At 39.7% G+C, this 17,778-nt stretch overlaps 1 protein-coding gene across 1 annotated transcript in view; it reads left to right on the top strand.

Annotated features, from left to right (window-relative positions):
• The window catches only part of LOC121300692 (ephrin-A2-like), a 98,310-nt gene extending 84,061 nt beyond the window's left edge, over positions 1 to 14,249 (top strand). Inside the window, exons 2-4 of the mRNA XM_041229367.1 lie at positions 9,813 to 10,105; positions 13,364 to 13,429; positions 14,033 to 14,249. Of these exons, the coding sequence (XP_041085301.1) occupies positions 9,813 to 10,105; positions 13,364 to 13,429; positions 14,033 to 14,154 (481 nt within the window). The 3' untranslated portion in view covers positions 14,155 to 14,249. The remainder of the gene's footprint in view (positions 1 to 9,812; positions 10,106 to 13,363; positions 13,430 to 14,032) is intronic.
• Positions 14,250 to 17,778: the final 3,529 nt, after the last annotated feature.

The raw sequence follows: 17,778 nt of genomic DNA, 5'->3' as shown, positions 1-17,778 counted from the left end.
GCTCTTAATGGCCCTACACTCAAGATTTATGGCACAGGTTCTTCATTTTTGTCCGCTCAAAGGAAAAATTTATATAATTGATTTTTAGAAATAGTAAAAGAAACATAATAAATTCAGCGACAAACATTTCAACATGAAGACTTCCAGGCATTGAAAAAGATGATGAAGTGATTGTCAGTAAACTTACTAAGTTTTCTTTTAGTACTTCTAAATTTTGCACTGTGCAGTCATATCCCATCTATATGAGGAACGTTTTTGGCATCAGTTTAGCAGTTTAACTCCTAAAATTAATATTCACAAATCTCACTCCCTGATTTGTTTGGTTTTTTGTACATTCTGACCTTGGCATCTCTAGTTTTGGATGACCATAACTTATTTTAAACAGCTGCATTATACCTGTAAATACCATTTCAATATGGCTGTACCTTTGGGTAAATAATGTAGGTGTTGAATAATCAGCCACTTGTTTTAAGCAGTCACTGTTATCCGTTCATTCAGCGTTCTCTGTATTTAAGCATGAATATTAGGGAGTGTTCCCTGATCTCAGAGACCTGGTTTTGTGCAGCCTTGTGACATCCCTCGCAAATTAGAGCGATCCGAGACACAGGTAAGGACAGCCGGGCGAGCCTGGGAATCGGTAATGCCAGGGGTTTGGTTTCCGCTGTGTTGTACTTCACAGCTCCAGTCCACAATAGAGCACCACTGTCTGCTTCCCTGATCAGCTATTCAGACTCACCAGCCTCCTAATAATAGGCTCTGGTTTCCTAGCCCCCCCTCCCCCCCAGCTGATACAAGCTGCAGATAACATTGTTCCTCTGCTTGTATCTTTTCTCTCACATCTAGGAGTCCTGCCTGGGAGCCGCACGGTGACAACACTGCCCCCTTTGTTCCTCCTTGTAGTGACACGGATTCGGTTTCGGGCTGACCGTGGCCTCAATGGTGGGTGCAGCCCCAGGTGCAAAGTGTATCCGTGGTTACCAGCAGCGGACATGATAGAAGGCCCACTCTTTGACACGGCCTCCCACAATGCTCTGTAGGTGGTGGTGGGGTAGTCAGTCATTGGAGCCTGTTAGCAAGGGTGCGTTAGTGATAACATAGCACTACAGCCAAGCAGCAGCACCCCCGTACTGTCCTGAACTACCTGCCCTTCCACCCTGGGCCTCTTGCAAACAGACACTGAGGTGTCTGTACGTGCTGTTAATACACAATCTTTTGTGTCATAACGATCGCTCTTATTTGAAGTTGCAGCCATGTATGTTACTAATCTCTTTTATTTCTCATTTGAAATAAGGGGTTTTCAGAGACAACAACCGTTTATCACTTCCTGTGCTGTAGGTCAGACTCACTTGTATCAGAGTGAGGCTGGGGACAGGGGAGTGAAGCTGACAGGAAGTAGTAAGCCATAGTTTTGCTCATTTTAGCTTATTGTTTGTTGTTATTTGAATGCTTTTGCAGGTAATAACATTGGCGATTATAACAGTAAGTAGTTTGTTTAGTACTAGAACTAGCCCTAATCTTATGCACAGCAATTCACAACGCATAATTAAGGGTTAAGATTAAAAACAATTCAACTGTAAATTGAATTCTTTTAATTTATGCTTAATTGGTAGACACGGTCCATGTTTAATGATTTTAAATTTTTTCCTACCTGTAGATATAATGTTAAAGTCTCGTTATCTTTTGGAATAATTATGGGCTGGAAATAAATACTGAATGAAATGAATACCTCTAATTACATCAGCAGTATAATATTTATATACAGCTGTTTTATAAATCAGGAAAGCAAGGTGAATGCATGGTAAAACTGCAGCAACAAAATAAAACATGAATAATACTGTGGTCAACTTAGGGAACTATAGAGAAGTTAATTACTGCAGATATACCCTGTGGTAGTTCCATTAAAGGTAAACAACATTCATCTTAAAAATTATAAGATGAATGTTGTTTACCTTTATATATATATATATATATATATATATATATATATATATATATATATATATATATATATATATATATATTATCCCATTGGCCAGACCCAATATTCACAGAATGACAAATTTGACAGACTATTTTGGTGCTAATATTGACTCACCTGCAACCTGCCTTATTAACAGATAGGCAGCTATTCCAGTCACACTGATTTGGTTAGAAAAACACAAGGTGTCTTTCACACAGTTTAGCTATGTCATGGATGCAGTCTAAAGACATTTGCATTCATACATTAACCATGTATTAAATATATTAACTACAATCAGCACTCATATCCGACCCTATAACATTTTTACTTCATTGCAGTTAAACGCGTGTGATGCATATCTGATTATTTCATTTTGACTCTGTTCCAACCCTCATATTTTTTTCTGTTCCCTGCAAAACGGACAATATAAAAAATGCATATCTGAAAGGGCTGTGTTTTAAAATAAGTAGGCTTCAGTTAGATGGACTGTATTGGTTTTGTTCGTACAGTACTATATTTAACAGAAGTAGTATTTTGAATTTAGGTCACACGTTTGATAGAACCATAGTAAGCAATACTCCCAGCTTAGACTTGGTAAGATTTTTAACATTGAACTCACTCCTTGTCCTTTTAGCTTCACATTGCTGGGCATTACAGAAGAAGAGGTGTTAGATCACTTGCTTAAATTAGATCCTAGTAAGTCAGCAGGCTGTGATGAAATTGATCCATTTTTAAAATCAGTGGCTTGTATCATTTGCATGCCTCTTTCTATTTTATTTAATCTTTTAATTAAAACAGATGACATTCCTGCAATATGGAAATCTTGCTGTTCTACCCCTTTTTAAGGTGATGGGTCAGACCCACATTGTTACAGACCAGTCTCAATGTGACTTTGTTTGTCCAAAGTTATGGAAGGAATGGTTAATAAGCAGGTAAACATTTTATCGGACATGCAGTCTGGTTTTCGCGCTGGGCGAGGGTGCATTACGGCCTTTCTTTTTTGATCGGGTTCAGTGTGTTGAATCTGATACATTTGTCTCTCAATGTCTTAGTTAAAGGAAGTCCCACAATGTTCTATTATGGGTCCAACTCTTTTTTCCTATTTATTTAAACAATGTGGTTCATGTCATAGCAGATGATACAGTTCTTTACTCAGTAGGCTCTTCCATGTTTTCAGTTGTGCAATTTGGTTTTGACAGTGTTCTGCAGGCTTGTTCTGATCTGCGTCTTCTGCTGAACACTGATAAAACAAAATTTATGATGTTTAATAGAAAAAATGGCGACAGAATCTGTAACCGTGACCACAAGATTTTAACTGTCAATAAGATTGAATTGGAGTAAATCTCAATTTATACTGGGTATTTGGTTGGACAGTGCATTAACTTTTAATACACATACTGATACTATACAAACTAAAGTCAGATCTAGAGTTGAACTTCTATATCGTAACAAGTCTTGTTTTACTCAGTCTACTAAGTACACCCTATTTCAAATGTCCGTCCTTTCCATTTTTGATTATGGCAACGTAATTTACAAAATAGCTTCCAAAAAGGCTGTTAGGAGGCTTGCTGTCCCATATCATTCCGCTATAAGATTTGTGATTGGTGCTCCTTATCAAACTCACCACTGAAATCTTTACTCCCTGGTTAACTGGCCTTCTTTATACACAAGACGCCTGACTCACTGGTATTTGTTAATTTACAGAATGTTGCTTGGTAAAACTCCTATTTACTTGCAGAAACTACTATATATCGCTTTCTCATTTTATAATTTACGTTCCAATGAATTGATTAAATTGGTGTTGTCTGGGGTTGCTACAGCTTTTGGTAGAAAAGTTTTAACTGCTATGTGAATTTGTATGTTTGTGTTGTGTTGTGTTGTGTTATTTTATTATTTTATTTTTTACTGCTGTAGTGTGAACCTCGTGGCCAGTTCGTTACTGTAAATGAGAATTTGTTCTTAACTGACTCACCTGGCTAAATAATGATTAAATAAATAAATAAAATAATTCAGAACGATATGATTCTAAAAATATCACTTGCCAAAGCTAAAGAGTTGACATGTTACCTGTAATACAATACATACTTTTAAATCTGGTACGTATTGTAGCAGTGTGTAAAAGTTCCCGTTAACGATCTAACAGCAAAATAAAACCTAAATGTTATCCATGCACAGAACTGTGTAAAACAGAATTAAAACAGTATGCAAATTCAGTATTCAAAATTGCAGAATAAAGTGCTCGATAAGGCCCTAGCTTGTCTCGTTCACTTTGTTTTGGCTGCATTTTCGTCAGGTGAAACTGGAGGAAGCGCTGTGTAACTGCACAATAAAAACAGATTGATTTGGCATGCAAGAGAATTAAAAAAAAAAAAAATTTGGTAAGTGCATTCGTTACATATGTAATAGAGATTGGGCAGCATGGTGGCATGGTGTTGGGTAGCACTGCTGCCTCACAGTGCCAGGGTCCTGGGTTCAATAACGGCTTAGGGGTCTGTCTGTGTGGAGTTTGCATGTTCTCCCCCTGTTTGCGTGGGTTTTCTCCTGGTACTTTGGTTTCCTCCCAAAGACATGCTATTCAGGTTTACTGGTCACTCTAAATTGCCCTGTGTGTGCGTGTGGTGCCCTGCAATGGACTGGCATCCCATCCAGTGTGTGGTCCCGCCTTGCACCCTGCATCTGCCAGGTTGGGCTCCAGCTCACCACAACCCTGCAAAGGATTAATGGGGATTAATTTTATTCTTAATACAAGGGCTGTAAAATGTGACTCACGTATATCTGGGTAAGGGACCTGTAGTGTATTTCTGTTTTTCAATATTGGTCAAAAATGTATTTTAAAGAATTAATTAGGTCCTATAATATTTAAAGCTGTGGATTGTCCAGGGACAATAATTGTTATACACCTCTAGTGCGCCCCCTGTCATCTATTTCTGGTACTACATTACACTGGTTGTCATTAATCAGTCTTTGTCAGGTTGGCTGCTGGATGCTTTGCAGATTAGCAGTGCATTGCTGACTGATTGATGTGTTAAATACTTCTGAAAGTTCAGGGGTTACATTCCCCTGCCAATGAGTTTTCAGCTCCGAGGGGGACTGTGTGCAGCTGATCTCAACAAATCGTTCGCACTGATGGTGAAAAGTTCAAAACCAAGGGAAATTGGGGGCTAGAAGAGAATGTAGGCAGAACGCTTTCATACAAAGAAATAATAAACATGGTGCATATGGAAAAGGTTACTGCAAGAGGCTGGGCCAGTGCAAGCTCCGGTTCGAAGTGAATACGCTGTGCGCAGGGTGTCTCGTACTGTTGTATCATCTAGTGCAGTGTTTTCTGTCCTTGATAAATGAAAGGAAAACAGGACTCGAGAGCTGATATTCTGAGCGTGCCGCGACGGCTTCCTTCTGAAACATACCTTGTAACCTTTACAAATCTAAGAGCCAAACCCCCACCAAAAACAAACGGCATTCAGTAGCCCCCACATTCAGTTACCAGACATCCCGGGATTGTCCCAGTTTTCAGCCTTCATTTTTTGTCCTGGTCAAAAACAGTAAAATTGTTCAATCGTCCCAGTTTTGCTATTGTTCATGTTTTATTTTACTATATCAGTGTGCTCGGCAAGTTGACAGCAAAGTAATTGTATTAGAATGTGTTGGCGCTACTCAGAACTAAAAGAAACAATGTTATGGATTATTTGTTTAATAATTCTGATTATGTGTATATCACATGTTTAGATGGTAATAGCTGATCTATTTTTTCTAATCAGTCTTATTTAACATGTTTTGATTAGCTGACAATGGAAAGAGAACATGATCTAAAATAAATACACCAGATGTTTAAACTATGATTGTGTTATTATATGCTGTTATTTTAACAGTTTAGAGTTGCTATGACTTCAGTGAATTGAAGTTAAAAAAAAGTCCCAGTTTTTCCCTCAGGAAATCTGGTAACCCTAAAAATGTGTGAAGGAATGTTTATTGTCACATCCCAGCACCAGTTGAGTGTGGCTGCGCTGGAGCTGTGCTGATTTCACAATGACAATGTCTGTGCTTTCCTATTGCTGATTAAAAAAACACAAATCATCGAACACCTTCCTAATGTTTAGTTTGAACCTCTATTCAACTCCCTGATCAGTCAGGAATTGGAACACACTCATGCATTGTTCACAGTACTTAAAAAATACGAGATCATCACATTTTGAATGACCGCGTGTGTTGATTGCACATTATTTAGGTATTGTGGATAGGGTGTTACTTACTGGATATAAGCCCAGATTCATGTACAACTTAAGGGCCTATCACTTGACATGACAATTTTCCTAACAGCAAAAAAAAATATTCTCAGGTAGTATTGTAACCAGTGCACTCACATAAAGAGAGACCTCATAATCACTTAATAACCACACAGCAACTGAAAGGTTAAAAAAAAAAGCTATATTGGATTATAAATGCAATTGGAAACATCTGTAGGAGGCTGGGAGTGTATGATAGGTGAGGGTCAAAGCAGTTCTCATGCTCACCACTGGAAAATGCTCTGAAACAATCCAGCTGTGGGTTAGCCCAGTGGGGTATAGCTTGAGCTAATCAACTCTTCAGCTGCTTATTGTTGTACCTCTTTTAAGCCGTTCGAACTAATGTAGCCATTTGAAAACCAGCACATCTAGTTACTAGACAGGAAAAACCTGTTGAACAGTGTGACAAAGTGCCCGCCCCTGTGTATATTATCTGTTATGTTGCGTGTGGTTTGTTAAATGTTGGTGTATAGTCATTGGTACACGGGATATAAACGGGTCTGTGTAACACGAGTGTTTAAAATGTATATTTGTATTTAGGCACGGGATTGTACGTCACTTCACGTACATTTAAAGTAGTTAATATGTGAGCACGAGGTTGCACGTAATTAATTCACGTGCTGAGATTCAAGTGAATAATTAATTAGTAATTGAATGTATATATACAGTATATATAGATGCACGTTTTCAAATACTCGCGGTGGGGTGTTTGGTGAGTGGAGAACGGGAGAGAGAGGAGGAGAGTTTGAATTTCAATTGCTATTGCGTGCTGGTGGGATCAGCACGATACTTGTTTATTTAACTCACCGTGTTTGTTTGTCGATCTGCTCATCGTATTTTTGTTTAGTATTAGTCCGTTTTTGTTTGTCTGTTTATTTCGTCTACCAGTGCCGTGTCCTGTTTCTGTTTGTTTGTTCAACCCTTTTATTTTGCAATAAACCGGCGCAAGCAAGCGCCATCATCATTTCATTTCATCCGTCCTGTTTTGTGTATTCATTTCCTGGTTCTGACACCGCCCACTTCGGCCGTCTCTGTGACAAACAGCCAGTTGAGATTGTAGATACTGGATCTAGGTAACAGGAGGACCTCTAAGCCATTTGTAATGCAGTTCGGTGAGGGTATTCTTCAGGGGATCTATTCTAGGGATCTATGGAGGTGCCTTTATGCATGCCACACATGCATCTGTGTGATGTTCCCCCTCGGAACCACATTAATAGTGATTCCTCAGAGCTCAGTGAGCTTTCCCCAGTAAAGTGCTTAAAAGAGATGAATAAACAGATGGGGCTCTGTCATCAAGGCTATCACTGGTGAGAGCTCCACCACGGAGAGCCATTCTGGAGGGTCAGACAGGGCAGGAAGAGGCACAGACAGAGGCCCGTTTGTAGAGAGGTATCTTGGGAAAGTGGGAGTGAGGCTGCCACTCTGTGTTCAGTCTCCCCAACTGTCCTCGGGAAGGTGAGATAATGCTGGGTGCTTTTCACTGTGGACAGGCTAGAAGGAGATGGTGAGAGATACAGTCTCAGCTTGCTGCAGTGGAGAAAGAGTGCCATACTGTTGTCTTTTATTGTTAATTCATGTCAAGAGCAGTGGCTAACGCTTTAGTTTAACACATAATATAACAAGGGGATAGGTGCAGCTCTGCTTGAAATTCAAGGGAACTGAGTTTTGTGGGCATCGCTAAGTTGGAATTAATATAAACCACATCACAAAACAAGCAGCAGAAAACTCTCTGCTGGAGAGAGATCCAGGACTGAATGGCAGGCAGGGGTTGTTACGGTCAGTAATGAGATGCGCTCTGTCTTGCTTTTTTTTTATCTCTACTATTTTTCTACTTTTCATTCATTTTTTAATGTGCCATCTTTAAATATTATCATCTTTTAATATTCATGACATCTAATAAAGCATAAGTTCTTTAAAAATGGCGCTCACATTAAAGTGAGCATTTCCAGTTGTTTTTAAAAATGTATGTTTATCTAGCAAACCACGCTGAAGCACGCTCTCTAATGGATATGTTTATTAGGTTTTTGATCAGTCAAATAAGGCTTTCCAAAGTTCCAAGTCATAAACACAAACAAACAAGAACACCATGAAACCGTATCTGTCATTCTGTGATTGAAGAGAGACAGTGTCTCCTTTCCACTGCCAGTCTGACAGCTGAGAACTCCTCCAGAGAGGAGACTGACTTCCTTCCCAGCAGTTTCTGTTTCCATTTGGAAAGCACTGGGCAGAGTTTGAGAGGGAAATTAAGATCCCCACTGCCTTGGAGGCAATATCGCTCCACAAGTTTCTATTCATTTCAGAGATATTTCAGAGGAGTGAAGTGACGCTACACGTCTAGTTTCATCGAGCGCCCCCAGTGAGACATTTTGACAAGAAATCATTCCCTGGCAGATCAATAGGCTGCATTCTTCCTTATGTTTATGGAAAAGCTAGTGAGAGGACGTAAAATAATAATTGAATGTGGCATGAGTCTGTCTATCTTCACAATGGGTCACTTTTTTAGTTTTTTTTTCATCAAGGAGAGGAGAGGGTGTTTCTAATAAAGTGGCCACTCCCTCCTTAGTTGATTAAACTCTGCGTTACTTCTTCTGCTCTGCTTGAGCAGCTTGCTGACTACCTCCTTAGTGTTTGGGTTCTTGTGCGTATTGATAGATTCACAATCCTCTGCAGCCTTCATCTTCCCCTGTCACAAAGAGCTTTACAAGATGCACTAACAACAATACTTTCAATACAGAGAAATGCATAATACATGATAGTAATACATGTTATTTAAAAAAATGTGTAGTTCCTTTATTAAACTCCATAATAATATCCAACACCAAACACAAGCAATTGAAAGTCATTAGGATCTTAACTGACAGCAATATCCACAGCCAAGTATTTTAAATGATCCATTAAGCTATCTCTATCAGTCTGCCAGAGACGCAATGAAACACAGTTAAATATTGACTTGCCTTATTCTTATTTATGACCGGGGTATTGTATAAATCTGATGGATCCCTGGCCATTAATTAAGAGGAAGGGCCAATCAATGGCAGAGACATTAACAACTGAGGGAGCAGGACCCAGGGACCGGAACCGCCACGGTTAAGAGCAGACTAATGAAGAGATATTGCTGCCCGCTGATGGACTGAGCAGGGGCAAACACAGCATCTGCAGCAACAATTCTTCAAATCTGCAAAGATTAAATACATTTTTATGCACTGCAGTACTATTTTATTAACATAATGTAATTGTTTTATTTTTTATTAATATAATGTGTCTTTTGCAATAATATTCTCACAATAGAGTTCTGTCCTCCTGCAACACTATCAGAAACACATCATCAATCAAATGTGATATTTCTTACACCCACTGGGGGCAGAGCGTTGCAGGGGGGGACAGGTTAATGGTTACACCCTGGTGTACCAGCTGCACATACAAAAATGACATAATGTTCATCTTGCCTAACCTGTTTGGTAATCGCAAAGAAAAATGTTGTTTGCAGCTAAACCAGTGGGGTACAGGCAGTTTGTACTTCAGACTGTCCATGTGAATTCAGCCTTCCCCTGCCTCTGTTTCCTGCACAGGTTCCAGCAAGGGGAGTACACGGTGGAGGTGAGCATCAATGACTACCTGGATATCTACTGCCCCCACTATGAGGAGGCCTTGCCTCAGGAACGCATGGAGCGCTACATTCTCTTCATGGTGAACTATGACGGCTACACCACCTGTGACCACCGCATGAAGGGCTTCAAACGCTGGGAGTGCAACCGGCCACAGAGCCCCAACGGGCCCCTCAAGTTCTCAGAGAAGTTCCAGCTCTTTACCCCCTTCTCGCTGGGCTTCGAGTTCCGCCCGGGCCACGAATACTACTACATCTGTGAGTATCTGGGCTGTACCAAGTGTGCTGTAGGGGCTGGGTTTGATTCACCAGTGAAAGCTAAAGAGAACTGTGTTGTCCCAACTCTGTCTGCTCAAACATTGAGAAATAATTTTTGTTACAGTAAGCAACACTATAAACACAATGTCTTCACTTATTATAAATCACAAAAACGAGGATTGTATTCACAAACTACTGTTAACCCTAACGGTTTCAACTTTTCCAGCAAGTTGAATTTTGAAATGACAGAGTTGCGTATCACACGACGGACAGGCTTGTTGGAGAACTTCAGATTTTGTATTCTTTTCCTATTTTTGTTCTCTTCAGGGAGTGAATTGTTGTTCAAGTCTCATTCTTGATAGTTTTATACTGTTTTTCTTACTCCTTTTAGTAGCAACATCTGCAGTCCTGTGTCTTCAGTCAAAATGAAAATCTAGTCTGGTAAAAGTATGAAAACTGTAGTGTTAAATTAATGAGGATTTTTTTTTTTTAAGACCTTGGTTTGTACACCATTCCATTTCTGAAATAATACAGGCGACCTGGATTTGGACTTGGGCTTAAAATAGCCGACAACTTGATTGCACGTTACTTTCTTGATGAAAATGTCAATTTGTCAAATGGGACCACTTTGTTAGCTGTAGAGTTTGCCAACACAGGAGGAGAATGGTGCAAACCCGATTACAGGCACTGTCATGCAGAACATTTGAAATTATGCTGATTGGCTAAATCATATTTAGCGGACAAGCTGATGGAGGCAATTGCCACCTCCTGGCTTCTTTAACAGACAAAATCCATTAACCTCAACGTGGTCTGCACTGGGGGGGTTCAGACATCCTCCTCCAGCTCAGTGTCTGGAATTGGGCTGCGGGTGTTCTGTGCGGTTCACAGGATTGAATTTGCTCAGCTTGTTCAGCTAATGGCCTTGAGAATGACAACCTCTGACCCGCTGAAAAGGTTTCCCGCTGGGAGGAAGCGGCTGCAGGTCTCAGCAGGGCGAACCGTCAGCTCTAATGATGCAGTTCCAACGCTTTTTCACTTTATTTCAGTTTTTTTTTTAAATAATTGTTAAAATATTTTAACACTGTTTAATGAAAGCTGGTTAATTAGACCCCTGAACTTCTAAGCGTTTCTGTGTGTTTGGCCAGGGAGCAGATAGCTGGAGTTTGGTTTGAAGCATTCTGTGCCACTGGGCTGGAGGATGTATTTCTGGTCCTGGGGTTTTTGGGTTTTTTTTTTTTTTTTTTTTTAAGGTAAGTCAGTAGTTGGAGAAAGCTGTGTTTTTTTTTTTTTTTTTTTTTTTTTTTTTTTTTTTTTTTTTTTTTTTTTTTTTGTTTTTTTTTTTTTTTTTTTTTTTTTTTTTTTTTTTTTTTTTTTTTTGTTTTTTTTTTGTTTTTTTTTTTTTTTTTTTTTTTTTTTTTTTTTTTTTTTTTTTTTTTTTTTTTTTTTTTTTTTTTTTTTTTTTTTTTTTTTTTTTTTTTTTTTTTTTTGTTTTTTTTTTTTTTTTTTTTTTTTTTTTTTTTTTTTTTTTTTTTTTTTTTTTTTTTTTTTTTTTTTTTTTTTTTTTTTTGTTTTTTTTTTTTGTTTTTTTTTTTTTTTTTTTTTTTTTTTTTTCTTTTTTTTTTTTTTTTTTTTGTTTTTTTTTTTTTTTTTTGTTTTTTTTTTTTTGTTTTTTTTTTTTTTTTTTTTTTTTTGTTTTTTTTTTTTTTTTTTTTTTTTTTTTTTTTTTTTGTTTTTTTTTTTTTTTTTTTTTTAAGGTAAGTCACGTAAGCAGTGTGACTTCAGTTATCCACCAAACTCATCGAGTGGTTAGAGACGGGGTCCAGGCTGCAGTGTGGAAGGTTGTGGGTTTGAGTAGCTAGTGGTTAGAGAACATTTTTGTTCATGTCAGAATTTAAAATTCCCACATAATTAAAAACTTCCAGTCTACGCCTAGTGCTGTTTTGAAATGGCTGTTTTTTAAATGAATCTGACATGCTTTGCTGTGAATGGCTGTAGAATCAGTAGAAAGATGACCTTGACAATGTAGACACTGAGCCGGTGACCCCACTGTGCCCTGTTGGCCTGCCAGGGCCTCAGAGTTCACATGTGAAAGTTCAAGTGTGTCGAGGAGGCTGCTGTAGAGATCACTCAGCCACACAACAATGCACTCCCAGTCCGAAACGCCCAGCCGCCTCTATTGAGTCCCCGTTGTGATGGAGCGCACAGAGAGCTGGGAAGCTGTTTGCCGGTCTTTCAATGCAGTTATTCTTCGGAGAGAAAAGAGGATTGTTTGGCTACTACCAATATTGTAGCTGTCAGGTCCTGGGGGCTGGGAAGGGGAGCACAGGGGGGAGGGGGGCAGCCTCTGTTAACTGCTCACAAAGGAGTCTGTCCATCATCATTCACAGATCACAGATAGAGAGCCCAGACCCAGGACACAGAGACACAATGCTGTTCTCAATCCGCCCAACCCCCTCCATCCCTCAGTTTCATCTCAGGGTGATTGCTGGCTGACAGCAGCCTCTCCACTGTGCAGCCTGTTGAGGTTCGGTACACTCGAGTGCCCCCAGGATCCGGTACAGGGCTCACCACCGGAATGCGAAATGAAGCAGAATGCGCACAAAGGTGTCTCCAGACCAGAGGGGCTGGATAAAGGATTTCCTCCCAGGTCAATACATTTCCTTCTAAGCAAAGAGGGTTTGATCTCCGAAGAGCTTCTAACTTAGAGTTATTCAATATGTAATGCTAAATAGTGTTTTGTTGGGTTTTTTTTTGTGAAGGTATTGTACCTCTTCAATATTTTTCAAATCAACGTCTATTTTAATGCTCTAAACAGTGACATAGCTTAATACCGCCACTATAACATATAGAACCCTGATTTAATCCAGAATTTCATTTTACTGTGTTTTTATTGGATGTAGTAATGTTAGCAATCACCACTGAGAGGAAACATTGGCTTGACTTTTGTGTTATTTAAAAAACAGTTTTGGTTTGGTCTTCCGAAATTAAGTTTGGCAAGTGTTTAGCCAGTCTTGCAGTATGTGTGTCAGTGTGCGTGAGTGTAAGATTAAAGCTGAGGGAACACAAAGCCACTTTCAGGAACAGTGGCTTGAAACCTGGTTCCACCTAGTTTGAGGTTGCTGTATCAAACCCCGTCTCCCTTGGTGTGCCGTGCAGTGGCCTCAAACCTAGCCTCCTGAAAGCAGGTTCCAAGCTACAAAGTGGCTTCGTGTTCCCTCAGTTTAAGAGAGACTAACAAGTTTCTGTTTTCTTCTCCAGCGTCCCCTCATCTGAACATTGTTGGGAAGCCCTGCCTGAGGCTGAAGGTGTACGTGAAGCCAACAAGTATGTCACTGCAGAGCGCTAGAGAGGCTGTGCTTATATTATACAGACTCATCTCTGATTCTTATCTGCTCTGACAAAAAACATTGAAAACCAAAGCTGCTAAAAATACTTGTAACATTTATTTAAAAAGTTGTAGTTCATATTAATTTATCAGTAATAGATGATTATTATAATTTTGTTGAAATCGGAAAGTAATCAGTTAATTGCCACCTTCTCATTTATGAAAACTAAAACTTCTGAGAGTCCTTATTGTTTTCCTGAGTCTGTTATAGTCCATTGTGTCTGTATATCTATACTGTGAAACTATATAAGGAATTCATGCAGACAGACTTTTCTGCTAAATGGTATGCAAGGTGTCGAATCTTTCTGTTTAGCAGAAACATTTGTCTACTTGCTAATCAAATCCACTGGGGTCTTACAGTTTCCTGTAGTTTTATTCAGGTCTGTCTGATGTCTATCCTAGCATTCTAAAGTAAAATTAAGAAACTAAGTCAAGGAGACTTGGTGTCATATATTTACCTTTGAATTGTGACTGAGCACTCAAGGGTTGCGGATGTTTGTCCTGTGCCTCTCCTGTCTGACTCTCCTCTCCATTGGTTTCAGATGACTCTGTGTATGAGTCTCCAGAGCCCTTCCTCACTGATGATAACTCGGGCTGTGTCTTCTTGCTGTGCCCCCTGGCTCTGACCGTGTCCCTGCTGCTGTCACTCCTCCTCTCCTCATAGCACTGTGAGAGTTCACACACGCTGACTGACGCACCCCTCTTCTCACCCACAACATAGACGTGGAGAAGCAATTTGAGAGGCCTGGGGAGTTTGTGCCATTTGTCAGAAAAAATGGAGAACTTGTTCAAACTAGATGGACCTCAATTGAATGGGGGGGCGGGGGGGGGGGGGGGGGGGGGGGGGAATTCTGGTTTTATTTGAAGCCCATCTACCAACACTGTTGATTTAGTTGTGACTGTTTTTCAGCATTTTGTGCTTTTCCTGGTCGGTTTATATGTGCCGGTTGCCAGGGGTCAACATCATTTCCTGTTCCCAGTTTTTTTTCTTCTTCTACTGCTTCTTCAGAAATAATTAACCCGTTCTTCTCTGTGAGACAACAGGAACAAAGACTCTCCTCTGTGTTTGGTTCAAAGGTTTCATGATGCTCCACCTGGGAGCTGGATACTACGAGACATCAAACCGTTGTTCTCACCCAACCAAGGGATGTCTGCAGTTAAAAGAGAATGAAGAAAAGACGCCTCGCAGTTGTAGAGCACTCTGCAGAAGCAGCTACTGCCCAGTGTTACCAACTTCAACAGTAAACTCTCACCCCCACACACACACCATCCTGCTGTTCTGCGTGTGTATGTGTACACGTTTTACTGTCATTCAAAAAATATGTTTTATAGACGTCTATTTTAGTTTTGTCCCCCTGGCCTCCCAGGATCTCGCTAAGTGAAATGGATTATGGGAGGCAGCCTCACATTCCAGATGCTGTTGGAGTGAGTGCATCCTCTCCTGGGCAGCTGCCCGGGTCCCAGTTCCTTTTTGCAGTGATCAGTTTAATGAACCGTTGGCACAAAGAATGCTTCACATAAAGCAGTAGTAAAAGCTGCCGGTGTTCAGCAGGGCGGGGTATAGTCACTGGAAGAATTTCTGTGCTACAGTGGGCTGTTGCAGCATTTACAAGCGTACAAAAATGGGCCAATTCATATGAGTATCACCCTTTGTATAATATTGTCTGTTTATCTTAATGCCTGATGAAAATCTCATTGACTGTCTGCGAAAGAGGTTTCAGATACCATGATGTGGTGAACGGTCTTTAATTTTAGCCCACCTTACAGATATTGGTCGTTTGATTTCATGTAAGACTGAGAATGTGTTTCAGTGGAAGCAGCAATGCACGAAAGACACAGGGAGGGGGAGGAGGTCAGCTGTCCCTTTTAGGTCCAGTAGTCAGAGTTTCTGATTTTAGACGTTAAATGATGAACTCATAGAACTGAAACTGTTGCAGCACTATTGTTCCAGTTTGAGAAGGGCTCAGGAGGCTTCAACCCATCAAAACCCCTTCATAAGATTTGTTTGGGACAACATGGAAAATAAAATGCCCCTTACTGGTCAACAAAAAAAAAAAAATAATAATAACCACTGAAAAGGGATATAAACACACAGAAGCCCTAACTTACAGGACAAAGTATTAATCACACTCTTGTACTATGGAGTAGAGCGATGGAAACAGTGGTAGCCGGGACGAAGATGCGCAATTCCTAGGATGAGTTAGGTATTGTAGGAACGTAGCTAGCTTCAGAAGATGGGGGATAAATTCTCCATAGAGGAATATAATCTCTTCTGAAAGGACAGATTGGTAAGAAACAGTGAGGAGGGGGAGTCTTTACCTCAGGGAAGGACTACAAGCCAAGGAATCAGAGTCGGTTTGGGTCAAGCTGTTAATAAAGAGGTCTGTCAATATGGACAATCCCAGGAATAGAATGATTACCTCATTATTATGAGACCCCACGAGGAGCATGACAAAGTAGGAATTGTGAATGATGGGTGAGTCCAGCTTCCCCGATATACACTTAAAAATGTATTGCAATTTCTAAAACTAGTTATCCGAGGGCCACTAAACACACACTGGCTTTATTTAAAATGGACCCATATAACTGTTAACCCATTAGTCGAATATCCATGATCTACTAAATAATCAATATTAAAGGGTAAACTTGAAGAGAATTGCAGTGGAATCATAGAAGGTAGCCAGCATGGATTTAGAAGAGGACGGCCCTACCTAAGCAAACTTATCATTTTAGGAGGTTACAGCTAAGCTTATGGAAGCACTTAAAATATAATTTACTTTAAAAGCGTTCAGAAAGTCATGTAAAATCAGATTGTGGTGAAGTACTTGGACTCTTATCGTTCTTTATTTATATAAATACATCTTATTATATTTGTAGATGATATAAAAGTCGGGGGAGCAGTGCGCACAGACAATTCACATTTCAAAGGGATTCAGACATGCTGGCAAAAGAAATAGTAATACTGCATAGCACAAATGTATTGGACAAGTACAAAATGAAAATGATTGAAAGGGATCTTGGAGTGGAGATCCAAGTCAATGGAAGTGTTGGGTTTCGTAGACCAAATTGTCTAAAACAAAGTCTAAGGGAAGGTTAAATGAGAGCCTCTTGTGTCTAGTTCAGCTCACGTTATTGCACTTGAGAAGGGCAACCAGGTTTAACCACGGTTTAAGGGTATGAGCTTTAGTCTAGATTTAAAAAGACGGGTACGTTTATGAAGGTTTATAAAACCCTAAGTGGTATAGGAAAGGTTAACCTAAGTCACTATTTCAAATTTAGCACGTAAATTAGCCCTGGAGTGAAATTCAGAATGGAACGTTAGAACGTTAGAAAAAATAGCAGCAAGGGCAAGGGACGAGCTTCTATGGGCCGCACTGCCTCTTCCCTTCACCTGCATTCCAGTCACTCACGGGACACACACACTGATTTGGTGACTTCATCGAGACAGCTGGAGGGATTCTGCTACACCCTGAAGCCGTCCGCTACGGTCATTGACGTTGAACCCGCTCTCGCTGGAGTCGTTCAAATGTTCAAACACTTAAACAGCTGTTTTTTGTTTTGTTATTTGTTCTGTAGGAAAGTTTATCTGTTTTTGTATGGTTGGTTTGTTGGTTTTACTGCTGGGAGTGTTACAACGATTTTGGGCTGTGATTATGCCGGCCTGTCTGGTTTTTGTGACGATGACAACAATGATGTTTATTATAATTCTTTTTTTTTTTTAAAGACGTGGCTATATCACTGTGGTGGCAACTTAAACTCTTCTCATAACCAAATAAAAATATCAAGCAAGGAATGGCCTCCCTTATGCATAACGATGGAAGCTGATTGTTTGGGATTAACAAGAAAAGATGAATCCTTGAAATGATCGACTGGGCTCAGTGCCAGAACAGTGGATCATTTCAACACAGGTTTAACACTTTTGATTTGCTTCTTTAATTTCTAATTTATCTGAATTAAACTCATTCAAACTTAATCAAACAAACAAACATTTCAGCATAATACTCCCCACAGATTAGCTGAAATTGTGCGTCCGCTTGAGATCCCAGCCCTGTGTTTATTAGTAGAACTGGGGAATCCCCCTGCAATTAATAAACCACTTATTTTTAGGGGTGATTCCAGCATACCCATGGATAGGTTACCCTAGTGCTGTAAAATGCTCTTATGAACTGATCCAGGTTGCTTTGTTTCTTGTAAATTTTACCTAAAACTAATAAAGTCAATCAATTAGACATAGGTTTCAGCTGATGCCTTTATCCACTTTCTTATCTCAAACTTTACGAGTTAAAAA

The sequence above is a fragment of the Polyodon spathula genome, chromosome 26 (assembly GCF_017654505.1).
Source record: "Polyodon spathula isolate WHYD16114869_AA chromosome 26, ASM1765450v1, whole genome shotgun sequence".
NCBI classification, from domain to species: Eukaryota; Metazoa; Chordata; class Actinopteri; order Acipenseriformes; family Polyodontidae; genus Polyodon; species Polyodon spathula.
Note: the sequence above shows the minus strand (reverse complement) of the source record. Positions and strands in the feature narration are given on the sequence as shown.